The sequence below is a fragment of the Passer montanus genome, unplaced genomic scaffold (genome assembly GCF_014805655.1).
Source record: "Passer montanus isolate IOZ18808 unplaced genomic scaffold, ASM1480565v1 scaffold4, whole genome shotgun sequence".
Classification (NCBI taxonomy): Eukaryota; Metazoa; Chordata; class Aves; order Passeriformes; family Passeridae; genus Passer; species Passer montanus.
In genome coordinates, this window is record NW_024368818.1 from 3,226,541 (window position 1) to 3,244,118 (window position 17,578).

Here is a 17,578-nt window from a genome sequence, read left to right on the forward strand (position 1 = left end):
GGAAACAAGTGGGAAGACCCCAGTTCCTGTTGCATGAATAAGTTAACCTGTGCTGCACAGGTCTAACTCCTACCTTAGCCAGCTGTGCCCAGTGCCTTGGCTACAAAACAGGAAACCTGTGGTGGGGATGGTGGTGTGGATGTGTTGAGACTGGGCAAATGTTGTGAATTAGGTGGTTAGGGATTTAATTTTCATGTGATTATGTTGGTAACTATTTAAATGTTTGCTGTGTGCTGGTGAATCATTCCTTAGTGAATCATTTTAGCTGGGCAATTCTGGCTTATCCCCTAGCATGTAGTTCTGATTGTCAGGATAAACAAGATGACAATCCCAAGGTGACTTTAGGGGCAGATATGAGTGTATATGTAATAAACTGATCTGATATTTAGTCATTCTCTATGGTTGTTAATAAGTTTGCTGAAGTGTGAGCAGTTTCCCTGAGGGAGGAATGCATTAAGGAATTATCCAACTTTCTGTTCTGCTTGTTTGTTTCTTTTTTAATCTAGTCCTTTCATATGCACGCTAGGTATACTAAACAAGCAAAAACCTGTTAGAGAAGTGCACACAAAAAGAAACTTAAGTTCAAGTCTGTTTTACTAGAATAAGTGTTGGACCCAGAATTACTTGTATTTGGAAAGTTTTCCTTAAACTTTATGCAAACATATCTATTACATCAGAGATGAACTTTGTCTTCAGCATTGAAGCAAAATGCAAGTACTTCCAGCTTTGGTGATACTTCTGATCAGCATTGTCAAGCTTCTAGCTCACTTTCAAGCAGTGTGTGGGGAGAGGGGCCTGCATTGCAGAACAATCAAGATGTAATTGCAGGCAATCCTGAACATGTGATGTGTTTAATCTAAAGGATCAGGGATGAGGAAATACTTCTTTTTGAAGGACCAAAACCAAGCATTAAACTCCAAAGCTCTGAACATTATGATGTCTAAAAAAAGCTTTTGTAATGTTTTGATGTCTGACTCATTTTTGTCAATGCCTGGAGCTGCCAGCACTGAGTCAGTGATACTCAGCATTATGCATGGAAGGGATTTCCAATAATAAAAAGCAGTACTGATGCAAGGCAGCACACTTGATGTAAATATGCCAACAGTACTGGCTTAAAGTGCATTCTGATGGCTCTTGAGTATCCTGTCTATGGCCTGTGTATGTTCTAGTTGCTCTGAGAGAAGCTCAGAGGGATCTACACAAGCCATTGAAGGATGTAAGGAAATCTAGGAAACTTTGAAATAAGGTAGGTTCAGCGTGGCTATGATGGCTGGGATGAGGCTGTGGGGTGCCAGTGGGAGCCCAGGACAGGCAGCAGTCAACACCCTACCTGGCTGATTTTGGGCCTGGCTGTTCTAGTGCCATTGCTATACTCTTATCCAGATGTGTTGAAGGAGCCTCTGCAGTCTATCAGAGGCTCACCAGCCTGGAAAAGGTGAGATAAGAAGTTTGGGTTCAAGATAGCAGTTCCCTACAATGGGACATATGAATGACCTCATCTAGGCTAGGCCAGTGTAGTCAGCTGGTGAGCTTCTGCTGTATTTTTAGTCAGGAAATGAAAGCACAACTATATGCAGAGGACAAACAGATAATGTTGTATCTGCTCATGGATGCATCTGTGTAGGGAATAGATAATGTTCTCAGACATTGTTCTCTGATGTTTCCCTCATGCATTATGCAACATGCTTCCCTAATGAAAGCTGGATAAGAGCACCTAAAATTTTAGAGTTACCTTCCTCTCCTGAGGGAAAAGCACTTACTTGTAGCTAGCAGTGTCTTCCATGGTTTCCTGTCATTATGTTGCTCATAAATATTTGAGTATCTCTTGCCAGTCTTTGTTGTGCCAATTGTCAGGTGGTGCATGCAGCTTCCTGTTGGTGGAAAGAGATGGGCTTGATACATCCCTCATATCTGGAGCCTGGCTGTGCACAGGCATAAACAGAACTGAACCCCACAGCTGATGGTGTCACCAGTATTTGTGTGCTGGGAGCTTTAGAAAGGCTGAACTGGCCAAGGTGCTGCTGTTGGCAGTTAACAGCCAGTGGTGGTTCTTCCCATCTCCCCTGGCTAATGTGGGCTGGCTTTCTTGGAGCACACAGCTGTCCTTCCTAGCATAACTGTACTCCCTTGATTAAAAAAAAAAAAAAAAAAACAAAAAACAAAAAACAGCAAAAAACCCCCAAACAAACAAAAAAAACCCCAAAAAACAAAAAAACCCCCAATATGCACTACTCCAGTGGGCCTCATGGCCCCTGGGAAATCTTCTACAGATCCAGTGCTTTGCTGGGATGGTCACTCCTGGTACAGTACAAAAATCCAAGTCCTTGCTTCCTCCTATGGCTGTCTTCTGAGGCTTTAAATAAGCTGCTGGTGTTTTCTGTTTCCTATCCAGAAAGCAAGCAAATAGTTTGGAGGGGGCTGATGGGAAGAAGGGTGACAGACTGCCAGGGAGGAAGGACCCTGGACAGCTGTTTTTAGTGCTTCATAGTTATGTACATGACCCACAAATAGGCCTAATAGTCATGGTTATCCAAGATGTATCCAACATAAGTAGATATGACTTTAAAGAGATGCCCATGATAATGGGTTTACTATGGGTGAAAAGAAGTTGAAAACTACTCTTTCTTTTCTTAAGGGAGAGGGATTTTTATTGCCTGAATTGATAGCTGAAATAATTTCTAAGCTTTTCATTTGACAGCCAAAATACTTTGCTATTAACCTTGTTCTGAAGCAAAGAAAAGTAAATTAAAAATAACCCTTTATACCTGCAGAGGTGAATGAGTCTCATGACTTGTAACATCACAGATAGCATCTCTGATAGGAACAGAACATACTTCTACTTGTATTTGACTTGAGAAATTGTGCTTTGAAACCTGGTAGAGTGGGGAGGAGGGGTCAGAGTCCAGGAACTGACAGGTCATTGTTTCAAGTGCTGAAATCCAGGATGATGTTGAATCTTCCTTTTTTTTGGTTGAAATTATTAGAATGTTTCAATGAAAGGTACAGCTGTCTCTCTTTGTGCATGGGTATACACAGGCACCTAGTGCACACTTGCCTTCTGTGAATCCAGTATGGAGCAGTTTGAAAGTGCAAACATATATTTCACAGATTACCATGGGGATCACTTTAATCAGCTTTGAGACCTGCTAATGCTGTAGAGATCTTTGAAGGACTACTGCTGTTTTCATCTCCATGCAGAAGGAATGAACATCATGTCTCTGTGCCGCCGCTGGAAGAGATGCTTCTCTCTAGGTAACTGTAGAATGGGCAGCTGCTTTTGTTGTGCTTCACACTGAACTGGGGGTGGGCAGAATTAAGAACAACAGCTTTGGGAGTGCTTTAGAGCAAGAGGTCACTATGTGTGCAGTAAATCTTTCTAATCTACTGTTGGCTAGAAGCCAGTGTTATAGGCCTCTGGGCTTTTAGTAGAAGAAAACAGCTTTAAATCATGAGCGTATAATGGAAACCTATTTATTTTTCTTGTTTAAATTGTTCTCTTAGAAATCAAGATCAGCTGTGCTTGCAGCTGATATGCTTAAAGCTGTTAATAAATTGTTATAGAACAGATGCAGTGTTGTAGAACAGAAAGGAAAAAGCACTTGGGTGTCAGAATGCTAACAGAATTATGATGCGCCAGATATTTTTAGCTTCAGCCAATATTAATACAGGGAAACAAGCCCAAAGGTGTGAGGCAAGAAGGCTGTAGCTGCTTTCTTCTCAGGATTAGCTTTGGCTGTCAGTTGTGCTAAGCAGATTTCTGATGTCTGTTTTTAAAATATTCCACTAATCACACAACAGATATGCTGTACTTGATAGTTATGTGCATGGCCCACAAATGGGATTACTAGTCATGGTTATCCAAGGTGTATCTGACAAAAGTGCTAGAACTACAGGATCCTCCTTGAGCAGTGGGATTATTCACAGGAGGGATTCTTATTCTTGTTTGAAGCATAAGAATGCAATGTAGCTGTAGCTTCTGCCATCTCATGTTCACTTTCTAGAAACTGTTTCAACAGTAACATCTCTGATCCAGTCTCATTATTTGCAGTTCCTGTAAGTAAGATGGAAGTAGAATTACTGTTGTGAATTGTCCAATGCAATGGTTTGTGGTTTTTTTTCCTTTGTATTGAAAGATTTTTTTTTTTAAATTTAGCAGAAAATTCAAAAGAAACATAATTTAGAAGTTTTTATCTCAGAGGCTGGAAGTTCCCACAGAATGAACACAGTGTGTTTTCATGTGTTTGCCCAATGAACCTCCATTTGCACTGTTGCCTTATATGTCAAAATTTTTAAGTTATGCTAAATGTAAGCATAAATCTAAATCCAGTGCCGTCCACACTGTCTCAAGTGCTGAGGACTTGTTCATTGTTTTCTAATATGTGCACATGTTTTGAACTCGACTGGCAGCTGGTAGGCCATGCTATCCAGGAGTTAAAAATAACAGTAATTTGTGAAAAGAGCAGTGAAGTGGTGACATGTGGCTTTACCAAAAGCAGAAGCCTTGTTCCACAGTGTCAAAACCAGTAACCCCAAAGAGAACACTAGTGCCTGATATATTGAGTTCTTATTGAACCAATGCCTCTGTTACCTCTTTCAAAGCTGCCTTAACTGGTGTTTGTTGTGGGACTTGCTCATATGCATCATTTTGGTTGGAAAAAATGATTACTTTTTTTGGGATGCCTTCATGCCTTTATAGTATCTGTGAAGTTGCTGGAAACCTGGAACATATGGAACTCAATTTTGAGTTGAATCTGAGTCTGAGAAGTGCAAATTGTCTGAACAGCTTTGAAAAAAAACCTATTTCATGGGAAGTGTTTGGATTTGAACTTGAGGGATTTTAGTGACAGCTTGGGAGGCTCCTTGAGCTTACTGGAACTGCAGTGTTTGCCTGTTTAAAATTCTGGTGTTGAACAGTTTAAACTCTGCTGTAGCTGAGTGTTCAACTTTGTCAGGCTATTAGATCTAATTTATATGCTGCCTGAAATTTATTTTTTTCAGGCATCAGATATGCCATTGCTTCTTATAAATCAGACACGTGTTGTATATACCAAAAACCCCTTCTTGAAGTCCAAGTTCTAGTGACAAACTGCTAGTAAATACACAAGTGAGTTTGGATAAGAGTGAGGCTTCTAGAAACACCATTTTTGTTCAATGCAATATGGGAACTCTTAAACTAACAACAAACCACTTTGTTGAACTCGTGTCAATTACTAATCCCCCTAATATTTTTGTAATATTAGTCTGGATGCTGGGGTGGGGAAAAAAAGAATTAACTTCTCTACTGACTAGTGATGCATCTTCATCCTTGGAGTTTAGCTGACAGTTGTGGCTATGAAGCTTGAGGCAGAATAAGAATAGATCATGTGCAGTGTTATTAGTTCAGCATTTTCAGCAGAAACTACTTGGTTTTGACATTAAGTGAGAAGGTACAAAATTACTTGGGAGATGGAGAAGAGCTATTTTAGGCCAATATTCTTCTTGTGGTCTCACCAAGGCTTCATATGAGAATTGTTGGAGGGAATAGAAACATTATACTTTTTTTTTTTTGGTCACTTCAAGAAGCAAAAATAAATGCACCAAGGAGACTTTAATTTAGACTGTAAGTAACCCTAGGCACCTTTGCTTTCCCATACTTAAGTATTCTACCAATTGATTTTTTTTTTTTTTGCTTTGAATAATGTCTGTTATTCATACAGAGAGAGGTGAATTTTATTGTGTGGATCTGCTTCTTATCCCTCCCTCAGTAAGAGTTCTGTTCTGTCTCTAGAAATATGCAGTACTTATGTGTGAGTGGATCTGAATCCTCTTTGTATGTACAGTTTCTGCTGAACTCCTGAGGTAGCATAATTCTGGTTGCTGCTGTTTAGTTCTCTGAAGTCTCTAATGTTCTGCTAGGAATTAGTTTTGATTGTTTGTGATAACATTTAGCTACTTCATTCAAATGAATTTGAGCATATGCAAAAAAAAAAAAAATCCAGGCTCCAGCTGTCTCTGTGGCATGCAATTCCATTTACAATTGGAGGCTGCTCTTCAAAAGCAGCAGTGTTTTGTGCCTTGAATTTCTTAGAACTAAGAGCCTCCTAGTTAGTAATTTAAGATTATTCAAAAATATCTTTTTTTAGTATTGTCAAATTTAGCTTAAATCTGGGATAAACACAAGAAAAGTGACTAAACTTCACAAGGAACATACTATTCCTGTTCATGCTTAACATGAACAGGGCCAAGCAAATGGAGTTCTTTAACCTCAGTGGTTGCTTTTGCATCAGCTGAAGCTACAAGAAGTCTTCCATAAATGTGTGCAGTTTAGTGAAGTGAGAGCTACTGGTGCTGTGTGTCTGTTAAGACAGTCATGTGTGAGCTACTGACCCCCCTATACTGTATCTGTGCATTCATTAGAGCACAGCAGTTCTGTAGCTGCATCCCACAGGCAGATTGGTCCTCCTTGGATTGACCAGTATGTATTCAAGCTTATCTGTTTGGTTAGCTGAGCTCCCATGGCACAGCAGCGTTCTTTGCAGCGATCCTTGAAGTTCACTGTGAGATGCTAGAAATCCATGATCATTATCCTATGGCTAATCCATGGCTAACTTTCCTGTCCAACAATAACCTTTTTAGTCTTTTTAATTTTGATAAAAAACACATTGCATAGCTGTAAAGAGGAGGGGGGAAGTTACAGACCTGTATCTGTTTACTTTCCTGTGCAATATCTGTTAGCTTGATTGATGACAACTTCCTCCTTGCATCTTGGAATCCAGGGAATAATGTTCCTTTGGTCTTCGCTGGTGCTTTTGAAGCTTCAATTGCTTTTAATATCCTTTTGGAGCTACTGTCTCCATCCATTTGTTTATTGGTCTATATCTTGCACAGAAAAAAATTCCTATCTTCAAAACTGATTCACTCTTGTGCATAAAATAGCTCTTCTGGCTTGCTGTGCATCTCTAAAACATCTGCTATGAAGACATGGATGTCTTTCTGTGTTCTGACTTGAACAGGGGAGCTATCCAAGAGCTTTAACTCCCACTGTCCTAAGTTTGACTCACAGTAGGATCGTTTCATAGTTGTATCAAGCTTGAGCTGAACACAAGATTTTTTCACTATCCATTTAGCTGTTGACAGATAAGAATTCAGGGTAACTTTAAAGAACAAAATCTTGTTTGAAGAACTCAAATCTTTTTTTCTCACTTACTATCCTTTCAGGTTTTCTGTATGCAACTATTAAAAAAAAACCAAACAAAACCAAACCCAAAACAAAACTAAAAAAGCAAAAAAAGAACCCCCAAACCCTAAGAACCCTTGAAAATCCAAACCAGCAATAAAGGCACTTGGAGGATCTGCCTACCAGTTAAAAATCAGCTTTTCCAGCTTTCCTGTTTCATATTGTCTTTAGTCTGTAAGAAAAACAGTACCTTCCCTGGAACTGCACATAGTGCTGTTTGTGCCTTGCTGCACAAGCTGGTAAGTGGAGGGAGGGGTTTGAACTGACTGAGTTGTCACTTGGATATCTGCAGTAGCATTTCAGTAAGTAACTGCACTGACTTGTTGTCCACTTCTGGTGTTGCATGGTGGCAAGTACTTGAGCCCATTAGTGTACAAGGCCTGTTGCAGGGCTCCTAATGGCTGGAATGATGGAGATGGACAGAGCTCATGCTCCACCCTGAGAGGTGCTCCCTGATGATAGCCTGAAGGTTGCTGTGCTTGGGTTCTCATATTTTGTGTATGTTGAAGCTAACAACCATCTTCTGTCACTAGAATTTGTCATGGCCTCCTTGTTATCCTAGATAGAAGCACTCTTAACCCTATAAGCTGATTAGATACTACTGGCTCAGAAGCTCAGTGCCAGTGAAATCCTGGTTGAAAATGTACAGTACTTTGCAAAACTTGAGTAGCAAAAAGGAGCATTCCCATGGACATCCTACACTTGTTACTGTCATGTATACAAGATTGTTTTTAGCAAAGGGAAGTTCTGGTTGGCCTCAAACTGCAAAGCACTCACTTGGGAAAGATGAAGAAAGCTTTATAACTGCCTTAGAATTGACAGGATTTGTTCATGTTTTCACCATCAAAGTTAATTTGGTACACATGTTAACTGTACCCACAGAAAGCTTTAAGTTCTTGAAAGATAAATATTAGTAACATCCATGGTGCTGTTTACAGAACTGAAGCAGTTTGCAGTAAAACATAACTAAACCCCTATCTATTAAATATAACTTTTTAAAGGAAATAATAGCTTCATTTCTTGATGCAACTTGCTTTACTCCTAAGATTTAGGGTAAGTGTCCTTTGAGTAGGAATCCTATATCATATTTACTTCTCCTTTAGCAAATGAGCCACATCATCTCCAGTAACTTAAAGCAGGATGGCTCTTGAGAGAACTGAGAGGTGTTTTGCAACTGTGTATTCACTTCAAGGCTGCTGCTATTATGAATTCTGGTACTTGCCTGCAGATGATCTAAAGACATCTGAAATTGCAGGACATGAAGGAAGCATATTTAAAATTACTTTTGGTAATAGAAGAGCTAGAAAATAAAAGCTCCACTGTGAAATCTGCCAGACCTTCATTCTGACATACTCATGTGCAAACAAAGGTTTACCTATAACGTTATGCTGTTGAACACTGTGGCAATTTTATAAATTCTTAAAAGTTAGAACCATAACACTGTTCATCAGGAGTTTCTTTCATATGAACTGGTTGTAACTCAAGGACAAGATGTTCCAGTCCTGTGCAACAAAGCTGTCTTGGAGGACCTGGTAGCTGAAGTTCATGCCCTGCATCTCCTGTTGGCAGCATGCTGTGCTCTGCCTCTTTGAACTCCTACAGTATGTGCTTCTAGATTAACTTTCAGCTACATTTCTGTTGAACAGTGAAAGCAGCCAGGGAAACAGTGTAAGAAATAACATATTTCAGGTAAAACAAATTCATTTAGTCACGCTTCAGAGTAATTGTTTGTGTATTAATTTGTTGACAATTCTGAAGTGCAGAACTCCTCATTGGTGTCATCTTTGGTATTCAGTTTGTGATGGTAATGCTGTGAAAAAATCTTATCCCAAGAAAGTGAGCATGTTTCTGAATCCAGGTGGTTTGTTGAGAGCCGAATTTGCTTTTCAGTGCAAGGGAAAGTCTGAACATGTCTGCCACCTCTCCAAATACAGCTCTTGGCTTTTCAGGTGTTTGCTTTGATAGCTTTCTTTGAGGCTTAACCAATAAAAAAATGCCATGTTTTTTGTAAATGAGAAACTTTGGAGGCTGTCTTTCACTCTGAGGAAAGCTGTCTTTCATACGTCTCAATTCAAAACTGTCACTTAGTACAGTTGGAAGCATACAGGGAACTTTGTATAGCTACTTAAACTTTGACTTGTGAGTGTCTGAGCTTAGAATCACAGAGTGCTTGATGTGAGAGGACCCCTGGAGATTGTAGCCCAACTCTGCTCTCAAACGGGGGTAGTTTCTTTACCTCAGTGTACTTTAGCTCTTTCTTGTAGTAGATCTTAGTCCTGCAAACAGTGTGCAGAATCAGAAGTATGATTCTTGCTGTAAATACTCCTAACATTGCTGTAATTCTAAATGGCATGAAGCCTTTGGTGAACTTCTCCTGTACAAACCAGCTGTTTCTCATAGCTTGTGGTTCTGATATTTCAGTGAGGAGCTTATTTGATCTAAAATAATTTGTTCTTAAAAATGGAACACATGTTAGAGCAAGCAAGCACTTTACCAAGCTAGAGGTAGTAACTAGCTGGCTGATCTACTTAAGTGAAAAGTGATAAAATTTTGGCATGAGTTCTCTTGTGACTTCTGACAGTTGACAAGCATCCCAAGTGACTCATCTTTCAAAACACAACAGAATTCACAACACTTTATTTACTCAATCATGCAGAAGCTATGACTGTTACTGAACAGACATTAAGGAGTCAGATACATGCGGAAAAATGTCATCTTTGCAGGCCCAGTGATGTAAGAGTATTAAACCATAATTCATTGCTTTTCAAGTGATAATAAATGCCATATGAATTTGTCAGGGCATCAAGTCTGGTTTCTCTTAATGATGAGAGAAAGCTGTAAAATCTCTTTATTTTTGTCAAGCTTTCATCCCATCTATTTTTAGAAGAAACCTCGTTAAATAGTGTGAAGTAAGAGCCTTGAAGAAATGAATGGGCTTTTTATAAGGGAGTTTATAATTCAAGTCTGACTCATTGAACTTGTAAAGTAAAGTGGGAAGCAATATTAAACTCTTGCAGAAAGTGTCTCAGAACTGAAGCAAGGTGTGTATTAGACAACGTTTAAATTCCACAAGGATCTAAGTAGTTGAGTTGTCATCCTTGAAGATGCTTAAGAAGCAGGTGCTGCTTTGGAAGGTGGTTTAGTGCTGGACTGGGCAGTGCTGGGTTCATGGTTGGACTCGAGGATCTTAAAGGTATTTTTCAACCTAAACAGTTCTGTAATGCAGACTTAAGATCAATATGATTAGGACACTCAAATTCTGGTGAAGCTAAATCTGATGTGGCTGTTTAAATGAAGAGGATATGAGATAGTGGTCTGTTATTAATACTGCTAACTGAAACATGAGTAGTTTGATGCAAAATAAATTGTATAGCAGTGTTGCAAATCCTAGGGTGAATAACAAGAAAGGTCCAAGTCTTGTGGGAGAGAGTGACAAGTTGGCATGCCCTTAAGTGAAGTCAATGAGTCTCATTCCTCTGGATACAGGGAAGTAAATGCTACTGTGAGTAAGAGCTGCTGAGCCTTCAGTTTCAAGTTCCACAACTGCTGGAGGTGGTCAGATCCGCTGTGTTTATCCACAGCCTTTCTGAAACAAGAAACAGAGGTGCAGTTACTTTTGCATGGCTGAAGTGATTGTCTGCATGTGGTCAGGTGTCCTTGAGGGGGAAACTTCTGAAGGGGGTGGGCAGCCTCCTGCTGCCCACCAGGAGGCCCTCAGAAGCTCAGATCTCCTTAGCATTTTTGGAAATGTAGGGAAAGGAGAGGATCTACAGCCACTAGTAAAGGCCACTCTCTGTAGGCTTTTGGATGTGATCTGCTTAGTAACAGGGGAGGGAGGTGGAAGGCATTCCTGATGGGCAGGATTATTGGATAATCTTCCAAAATGAGCATTATTCCACTAAGAGTTGAAGCAGCAGCCTTGAGCCACTTTCAAAACCCAAAACCTTATTACAGCTGTTTCTACACCCTTGTAAGTCTGCTTTGGAAATATTTCAGTGCATCTAAAGAATGAGACCAGTTGTCCCTGAGGCACCCATCTTGAAGGTAGCAGCCAAAAGGATAGTACGTTAATTAAACCTAAATACTGCTGAACTTCATCAGCTGTATTGACTCAGTTAATCCTTAAAGTTGTGGGACAGCTTCATAATACTTTGCAGCAAGGAAAACTGGTCAGCAGGAAGATTTCAAACATCAGAGAATGTTATTAAAAAAAAACCCCAAATAAATAAGGTCTCTGTAAAAAACCAACAACTTTGACAGCATGTTTGTTCTAGAATAATTGCACTGCTGTTCTGGCACTTGATTAGGAAAACTGATGAAAGCTGCTTCCTTGCACTTAATGCTCTTAAGAGAGTATTGTTGTTTGATCTCCTTTGCAGTTACACAACATGAAATCAATGGGAAAGGACAACAAATATCCAGTAGTGCATTTAGTTCTGTGTTTCTGAAGAGGAAAATATCCATTCAGCAAGGCTGAGTGGTCTTCTGTGTCATGGCAAGGTTCTTCAGGCTGAGTAACTTAATATAGTATCATAATGGCATAGCCTTGCATAGTCTACAGTCTTCATATTTCACTTTCTGAATTTGTCTCTCTGCACAAAGCAAAAATGATCAAGCTGGCATATTTTTGCTGTCTGAATTAGTATCAACTGGAATGAAAGAAAATCAATTATTTAGCCTCTAACTTGCAAGTCAGCCTAATGTCACCAAAGAATGACTTCACAGTGTGCAACACTTGCCTTGGGCAAGAGGCGGTGCTGTTGAAGGCACATCAGCCTGTTAATGACATCGCTTTATGGGGCCCGCAGAGGCTGTGTGCGTGGCCGTGGTGTACGAGGAATGGGAACGTTGCCCTCCAGTGGCTGACGCCTGGAGAATACCGAGCCTGTTAGCCCTGGCAATACAGAGCCAGGGCTTGGGAAGGTCTGGGGTGAGTGGGATGTTAGCTTAACAGTGTGTTCTGTTAAACAGGACGAGTTCTCACACAGTACAAATACCTAGGTGTTCGATATGCTAAGGTTGTATAGGTCTGAAAATTTTCCCTCCAACTTTAGTTAAGGAGGATGTAATTTCAGGGGCCTCTCCCATTCATTGCAGGAATTCTTCTTAGGCACTATCTGATCAGATCAGCTTGTTGCAGTGTCATCTTAGCTTCATACAGAAATTAGAAATAGATTTGGCTTTACAGTAGGTTTACTGCTTTACAGCTTCACAGGACAGTTCATTGCTTCTGTTAACCTTTGAATGAAGTTCTCAAATAACACTAACACCTTTACTAGATTTTTATTAAACAAGTTGTCATATGCTTGTCTAGAGCTACCTGTGTTAGCTTGTAAGTCCATGGCTTATTTAATAAACTGATAAATTCTTATCTAATATGTTTACAGCTCAACTAAATTAAAGTATCTCCATGGCTCAGGAGGGAAGGGGAAAGCAATAAATCTGTCTCCACAACTTCAGTAATGTTTTGAGGCTTTGACGGAGAGAATAGCTAGCTCCTTTCCCTTACGTTTTTGCATTCTTTTAATGTAAAAGTAAACGATGCTTATGGAACTCAATTCACTCCAGACCCAGTGGGAAATGAAAATTACTTCATGCTTCTGCCGCTTAAAGTCAAAGCTCTGAAGTTGCACGTGTAAAGCAAGACAGTATTTTTTTATCAGTTTAGTCTGAGCCTTGGCTTTAGGGACAGACTCCCCAGATGCCCGGCCGTAGCCCCCGTACGGTGTCAGGGGCGGGGGAAGGCAGCTCGGTCCCGCCGTGGGGGTCTGGGAGAGCTGTGGCGGAGATGCTGCGCCGCTCCCGGAGCGCGGCGTTGGGCTCGGGATGCGCTGCCCAGGAGCCGAGCGGCCCCGGAGCCCCGCGGCCGTGCGCAGGATGCTGGCTGCCTCCCTCGCACGGAGCCCAGCAGGCTGAGGCGGGGGACACGGCGGGGCCGCCCGGCGGTTCCCGGCGGGAGCGGCGCTGGCACGGTGGGAGCGGGGGCGGCNGTCCCCGCCGCCAGCTGGCTGCGGCCGCCCCGCCGCCCCCTCCCCGGACACGCATTATTTACAGCCGCCGCCGTGGTAAACACCGGGCAGGGCGCGCTCGCAGCCGCCGCCCACCCGCGGCCCTTCCCCGCGGCGCGGCCCCGGAGCTGCCGGCCCGGCTCCGCTGGGTGCGGCCCCTCGCTGACCGCCTCCCCTCCGCGCTCTCCCCGCAGGACCTGTCTGTTCCACCTCGGGCTATAAGAAGGCGGATGATGAGATGTCCGGAGCCACGTCCGCGGCGGATCTGGACGAGGCACCAGCCCGCACCATTTACTTGAACCAGCCCCAGCAGAGCAAGTTCCGCGACAACTGGGTCAGGTACGGAGCAGTCCCCGCTTCTCTTTACGGGCGGCAGCCGCGCACCGCGCAGCCGTGGGCTGGGAGGGCTCGGGCCCCTCTTCCTTGCCTCTCGGCCCTGCCCACGCCGGGTTTCAGCACAATAAAACGCGTGTCCGCCGAGACGGCTGGTTTTCGTGTCTGTGCTGGGTACCAGGGTCTGGCCAGTGCACGGGCGAATCCAGCAGCAGCAAGTGATGAGCTGCTTCCCTCGGCAGTAGTGAGAGCAGGGAGCTGGTAGAGCTGCGTGGGCAAGATGCATGAAGAGGTATTCACTTCAGTAGGGCGCTGAATTTTGGCATAACAGGACCTACTTGAGTATTTCTGGATGCAAGGGTTAACCCGTGAAAATTTAGTGGGAGTTTTGAGTAGAATCCAGTAAACTCCATGAAGTGCCCCCTTAAAAAGTAGCATTTGGTTGAAAGAGCAGCTAGGCTAAGTATATTAAAAATGTATAGAATAGGAAGAAAAGATGAAGTGCATCCAACAGGACAAGAATAACTACAGAAACTACAAGCTGGCATCCCTGTGCATAAAAGGCGATGGTCCACTTGTGTTTTTTAATTGAAGGCCGGAGGTAATTTTCTTACCTGTTTGGAGCCTTTAAAATAGGGGGGCGTGTTAATATTTCTGATGGTATGATTAATGCTACCAGTGTCGTTGCAGTTTGGAAACACAAATAATATGGACTGAAACATGGATTACAAGGATGCATAACGTGAGCAAGTTGTGATGGTGCTTGCCACACTTGCCTGGGGTTAGCTGGATGAACAGATGGCTCCTGTCATGGCTGAGGAGGGGCATTGTTTAGCAGGCTTCTGTTCGTTAATGCAGATGTTTGGCTTATTGTTCAAGGAACAGTTTACACAATGAGTACCTTTATAAAAAGAGAGTCATTTTATATCCTGCTGAAGTGATGATTTACGTTGTCTGGTTTATTGTGTGTATTACCAAGGGCAGTTCTAAGAATATCCTCTGGAAGGGTGCTGATGTTCTGGGCACCACAGCAACTTATTCATAGTTACATACTTGTCTGGGAAATAGTTTAGGAGCAGTTAAAATGACACATTTTCTCAGTATCTTCCTTATTCTGTGTGGGTAGCAACAGTGAAGGTTTTCTTGCTTTATTTTTCCTTGACTAATTAAGGGATGAGTTTAACAGTTTCCTGTGCAGAGATTATTTGTGCTTTCCCTGCTTTAAGAAGGAAAAACAGGGAACAGAGGGTTGGCAGAATCTGTAATTTAGGTTTTCCAGAAGAGATTCTGTTCTGATCAGGCTAAATTTTATAGAAAAGTAGTGTGTTACTGTGCTACCAAGAACTTGTTCCTGACAGTGCTATTACTAAAGAGCAGCTGTGTCCAATTTGCTGTCTGGAATCCATCCCCTTATACATAGCTGTACAAGTTTCTCAATACCTTTTCGCATCTTTGCCTCGTGACAGGTAAATTTTGAGTCATAAGGAATATTGGTATGTGAGGGATAGGACAAAGTGCAGGTAGTGTAATAGCAAATTACAGTAGAGATACTTTCATTACCTGATAGGAGCCTTAGCTCCTTAGTGTCACTTGAAAATTAAGTTGACTTCATAATGATTTACTGCTGCTTAGTAAGAAAGCTTTGATCTCTTGACTTTTAAAGGGTGATAGACATTGCCTGTACTCTCTGGATTAGTTTTCTTCCCTCAGCCTGGTGGGAGTGAAGGTAAAGGTGACCTGAGCTTGTAATACCTGAGTAAGGAGGCCTCAGTTACTTAAGTATATTGGAGTTTCTCTTGAGGAACTACAGTTCTCTGTTGCCTTTGGATTTTCTTACTTAACTGTGTTGAGCTTCAGAAATGCATTCAGAACTGGGTTTCTCTGTGCTGATGGATCTGCAGATGTTTTGTCTCCTTAGGAAGCATCAGTGTACCACAGAGCAAGGTGCTGGGTAAGCATGTGAACTCCTGTACATGTGGGCTTGTGGAAAATTAAACTGAAAATAATAAACCAGCTTGTTTTAAATTGTGTGAGTTCTGACTGTCATATTTTTGGTAGTCATTAAGGATTCTCTGAATAACAGTGGGAATTTGTGAATGTTCATAGGAAGTTCTCTAAATTAAGGATAGTGTGAAAAGCTTGCTGAAAACTAAGTAAAATACAGCAAGAAATGGAAATGCAGAGCATGGGGGAGGGTAGGTTAGTGGTATGGCTTTTTGTGTAAGATGTCATAAACATCTTGAGCTGCTTGACTTCTGTGGGTAGAGAAGCACTGTTAAGTGAATTGTAATGTTTGTGGGAGCATAAAGACAGACTAATTTTGGATAAGGTAATAAAAATGGATAATTATCTTGAGCCCACTTCAAAGTAGTATGTAGTGCTATGGCAAAAGTTCAGTGGATGGCAAGATGGCATTAACACTTCCAGAAGTCTTGGAGTGTGAGGATGTAGAAAGAAGAAATGTTCTTTCCCCTGGCTCTCTGGCATAATTCAGACTACAAGAGGACTTCTCTAATGGCCAATTTTTGTGTTCTTGAAACTTTGTAACAAACTATTTCAAAACATAGTGCTGTGTGTTACAGGCTAGATTTAGCTTGGCCCTTGACATGTGCATAAATATGGCTGTCACTGTTGTTTATTATACTGTAGCAGCAGTGATTACATCTGTAGAAACACCTTTTCTACCTGTCTTCAGTCCTGCTCTGTTCAGTTTGAAAATCTTTATGTATGTTTTACATTTTGGACTTTTTAATAAAAGGTAAATTTTGTTCGATTTTCAGCTGAAATGTTTTAGAAGCTGAAGCATTTTAGAAGCTTTGAAAAAATGTAAAAATTAAAAAATGTAAAAAATTAATAAATGCTATTTATTTGTCCAGCACAGCTGTACTGCAGTATTAAATGTTTGTTATCACAAAAGCTAACTAGTACTTGTTTTGGCATATCTAGCATACATAACTTAAACACTCGTCTGTTTAACCAGAACATTTCTGTACTTTTAAGTCCAGTAAGGACTTATGTTGAGGAAATTTCCAGTCTCTCTAGAGAGCTTTGTGCCACTTACTGTGGCATTTGTGCTCTGGAGCAACATTCTGTGTACTGAAGCCCTACTTCCTGGGAAGTGGCTGGACACATCTGCCAGTGGGAAGTAGGGAGTAAGTTTTTTGTTGCCCTTTGCTTCTCAACGTGACCTTTGCTTTATCAAACTGCCTTTATCTTGACCCATGAATTTTTTTTCATGGTATTTTCTGTCTCTTGTTGTGCTGAGAAGAGGAATTACAGAACAGATCAGGGAGTATGAAGTGTCCAGCCAAGGTCAGCCCACAACAAGATGGGAAATAAGCTTCCCTGTTGCCTTGTAAGACCAAAGGAATACAGATGGAGTATGGTGGTAGGGGCTTCAGTGCTGTGTTAATACTTACCATTCTGTGTACTGAAGCCCTACTTCCTGGGAAGTGGCTGGACACATCTGCCAGTGGGAAGTAGGGAGTAAGTTTTTTGTTGCCCTTTGCTTCTCAACGTGACCTTTGCTTTATCAAACTGCCTTTATCTTGACCCATGAATTTTTTTTCATGGTATTTTCTGTCTCTTGTTGTGCTGAGAAGAGGAATTACAGAACAGATCAGGGAGTATGAAGTGTCCAGCCAAGGTCAGCCCACAACAAGATGGGAAATAAGCTTCCCTATTGCCTTGTAAGACCAAAGGAATAAGGTGGAGTATGGTGGTAGGGGCTTGAATGCTGTGTTAATACTTCTGAGATAACCAAAATAATGGCATGAACAATTTTCCAAATGTGTCCTCAGTGAAGACTGGCTATTGTATTTGAAGTTAGTCTTCTACAAGTTGTTGTTTTGTTTTTTTTTTTACATGGAAATACAGTTCCTGGATGTTTCATAGTAATACAAGAATCTACTCTGATATTAGTGGCTTGTTCTGAATGTATAACAGTACTGTAATAGGAATTTCTTCTAGTGCATTTAGTAAAAATCACCAGTAAAGTGATTTGAGCCCCTCACTTGTTGCA

General features: G+C 41.4%; 1 protein-coding gene across 4 annotated transcripts in view; it reads left to right on the plus strand.

Annotated features, from left to right (window-relative positions):
* The window catches only part of ATP8A2 (ATPase phospholipid transporting 8A2), a 311,840-nt gene that overhangs the window by 21,269 nt on the left and 272,993 nt on the right, over window positions 1–17,578 (plus strand). For 2 of the 4 annotated variants that reach the window (XM_039718662.1, XM_039718666.1), the window contains exon 2: window positions 13,419–13,563. In XM_039718662.1, the coding sequence (XP_039574596.1) occupies window positions 13,419–13,563 (145 nt within the window). Of the gene's footprint in view, window positions 1–3,108; window positions 3,253–13,212; window positions 13,282–13,418; window positions 13,564–17,578 lie in introns of those variants that run through there. The other 2 variants (XM_039718664.1, XM_039718665.1) reach the window with 2 other exon arrangements.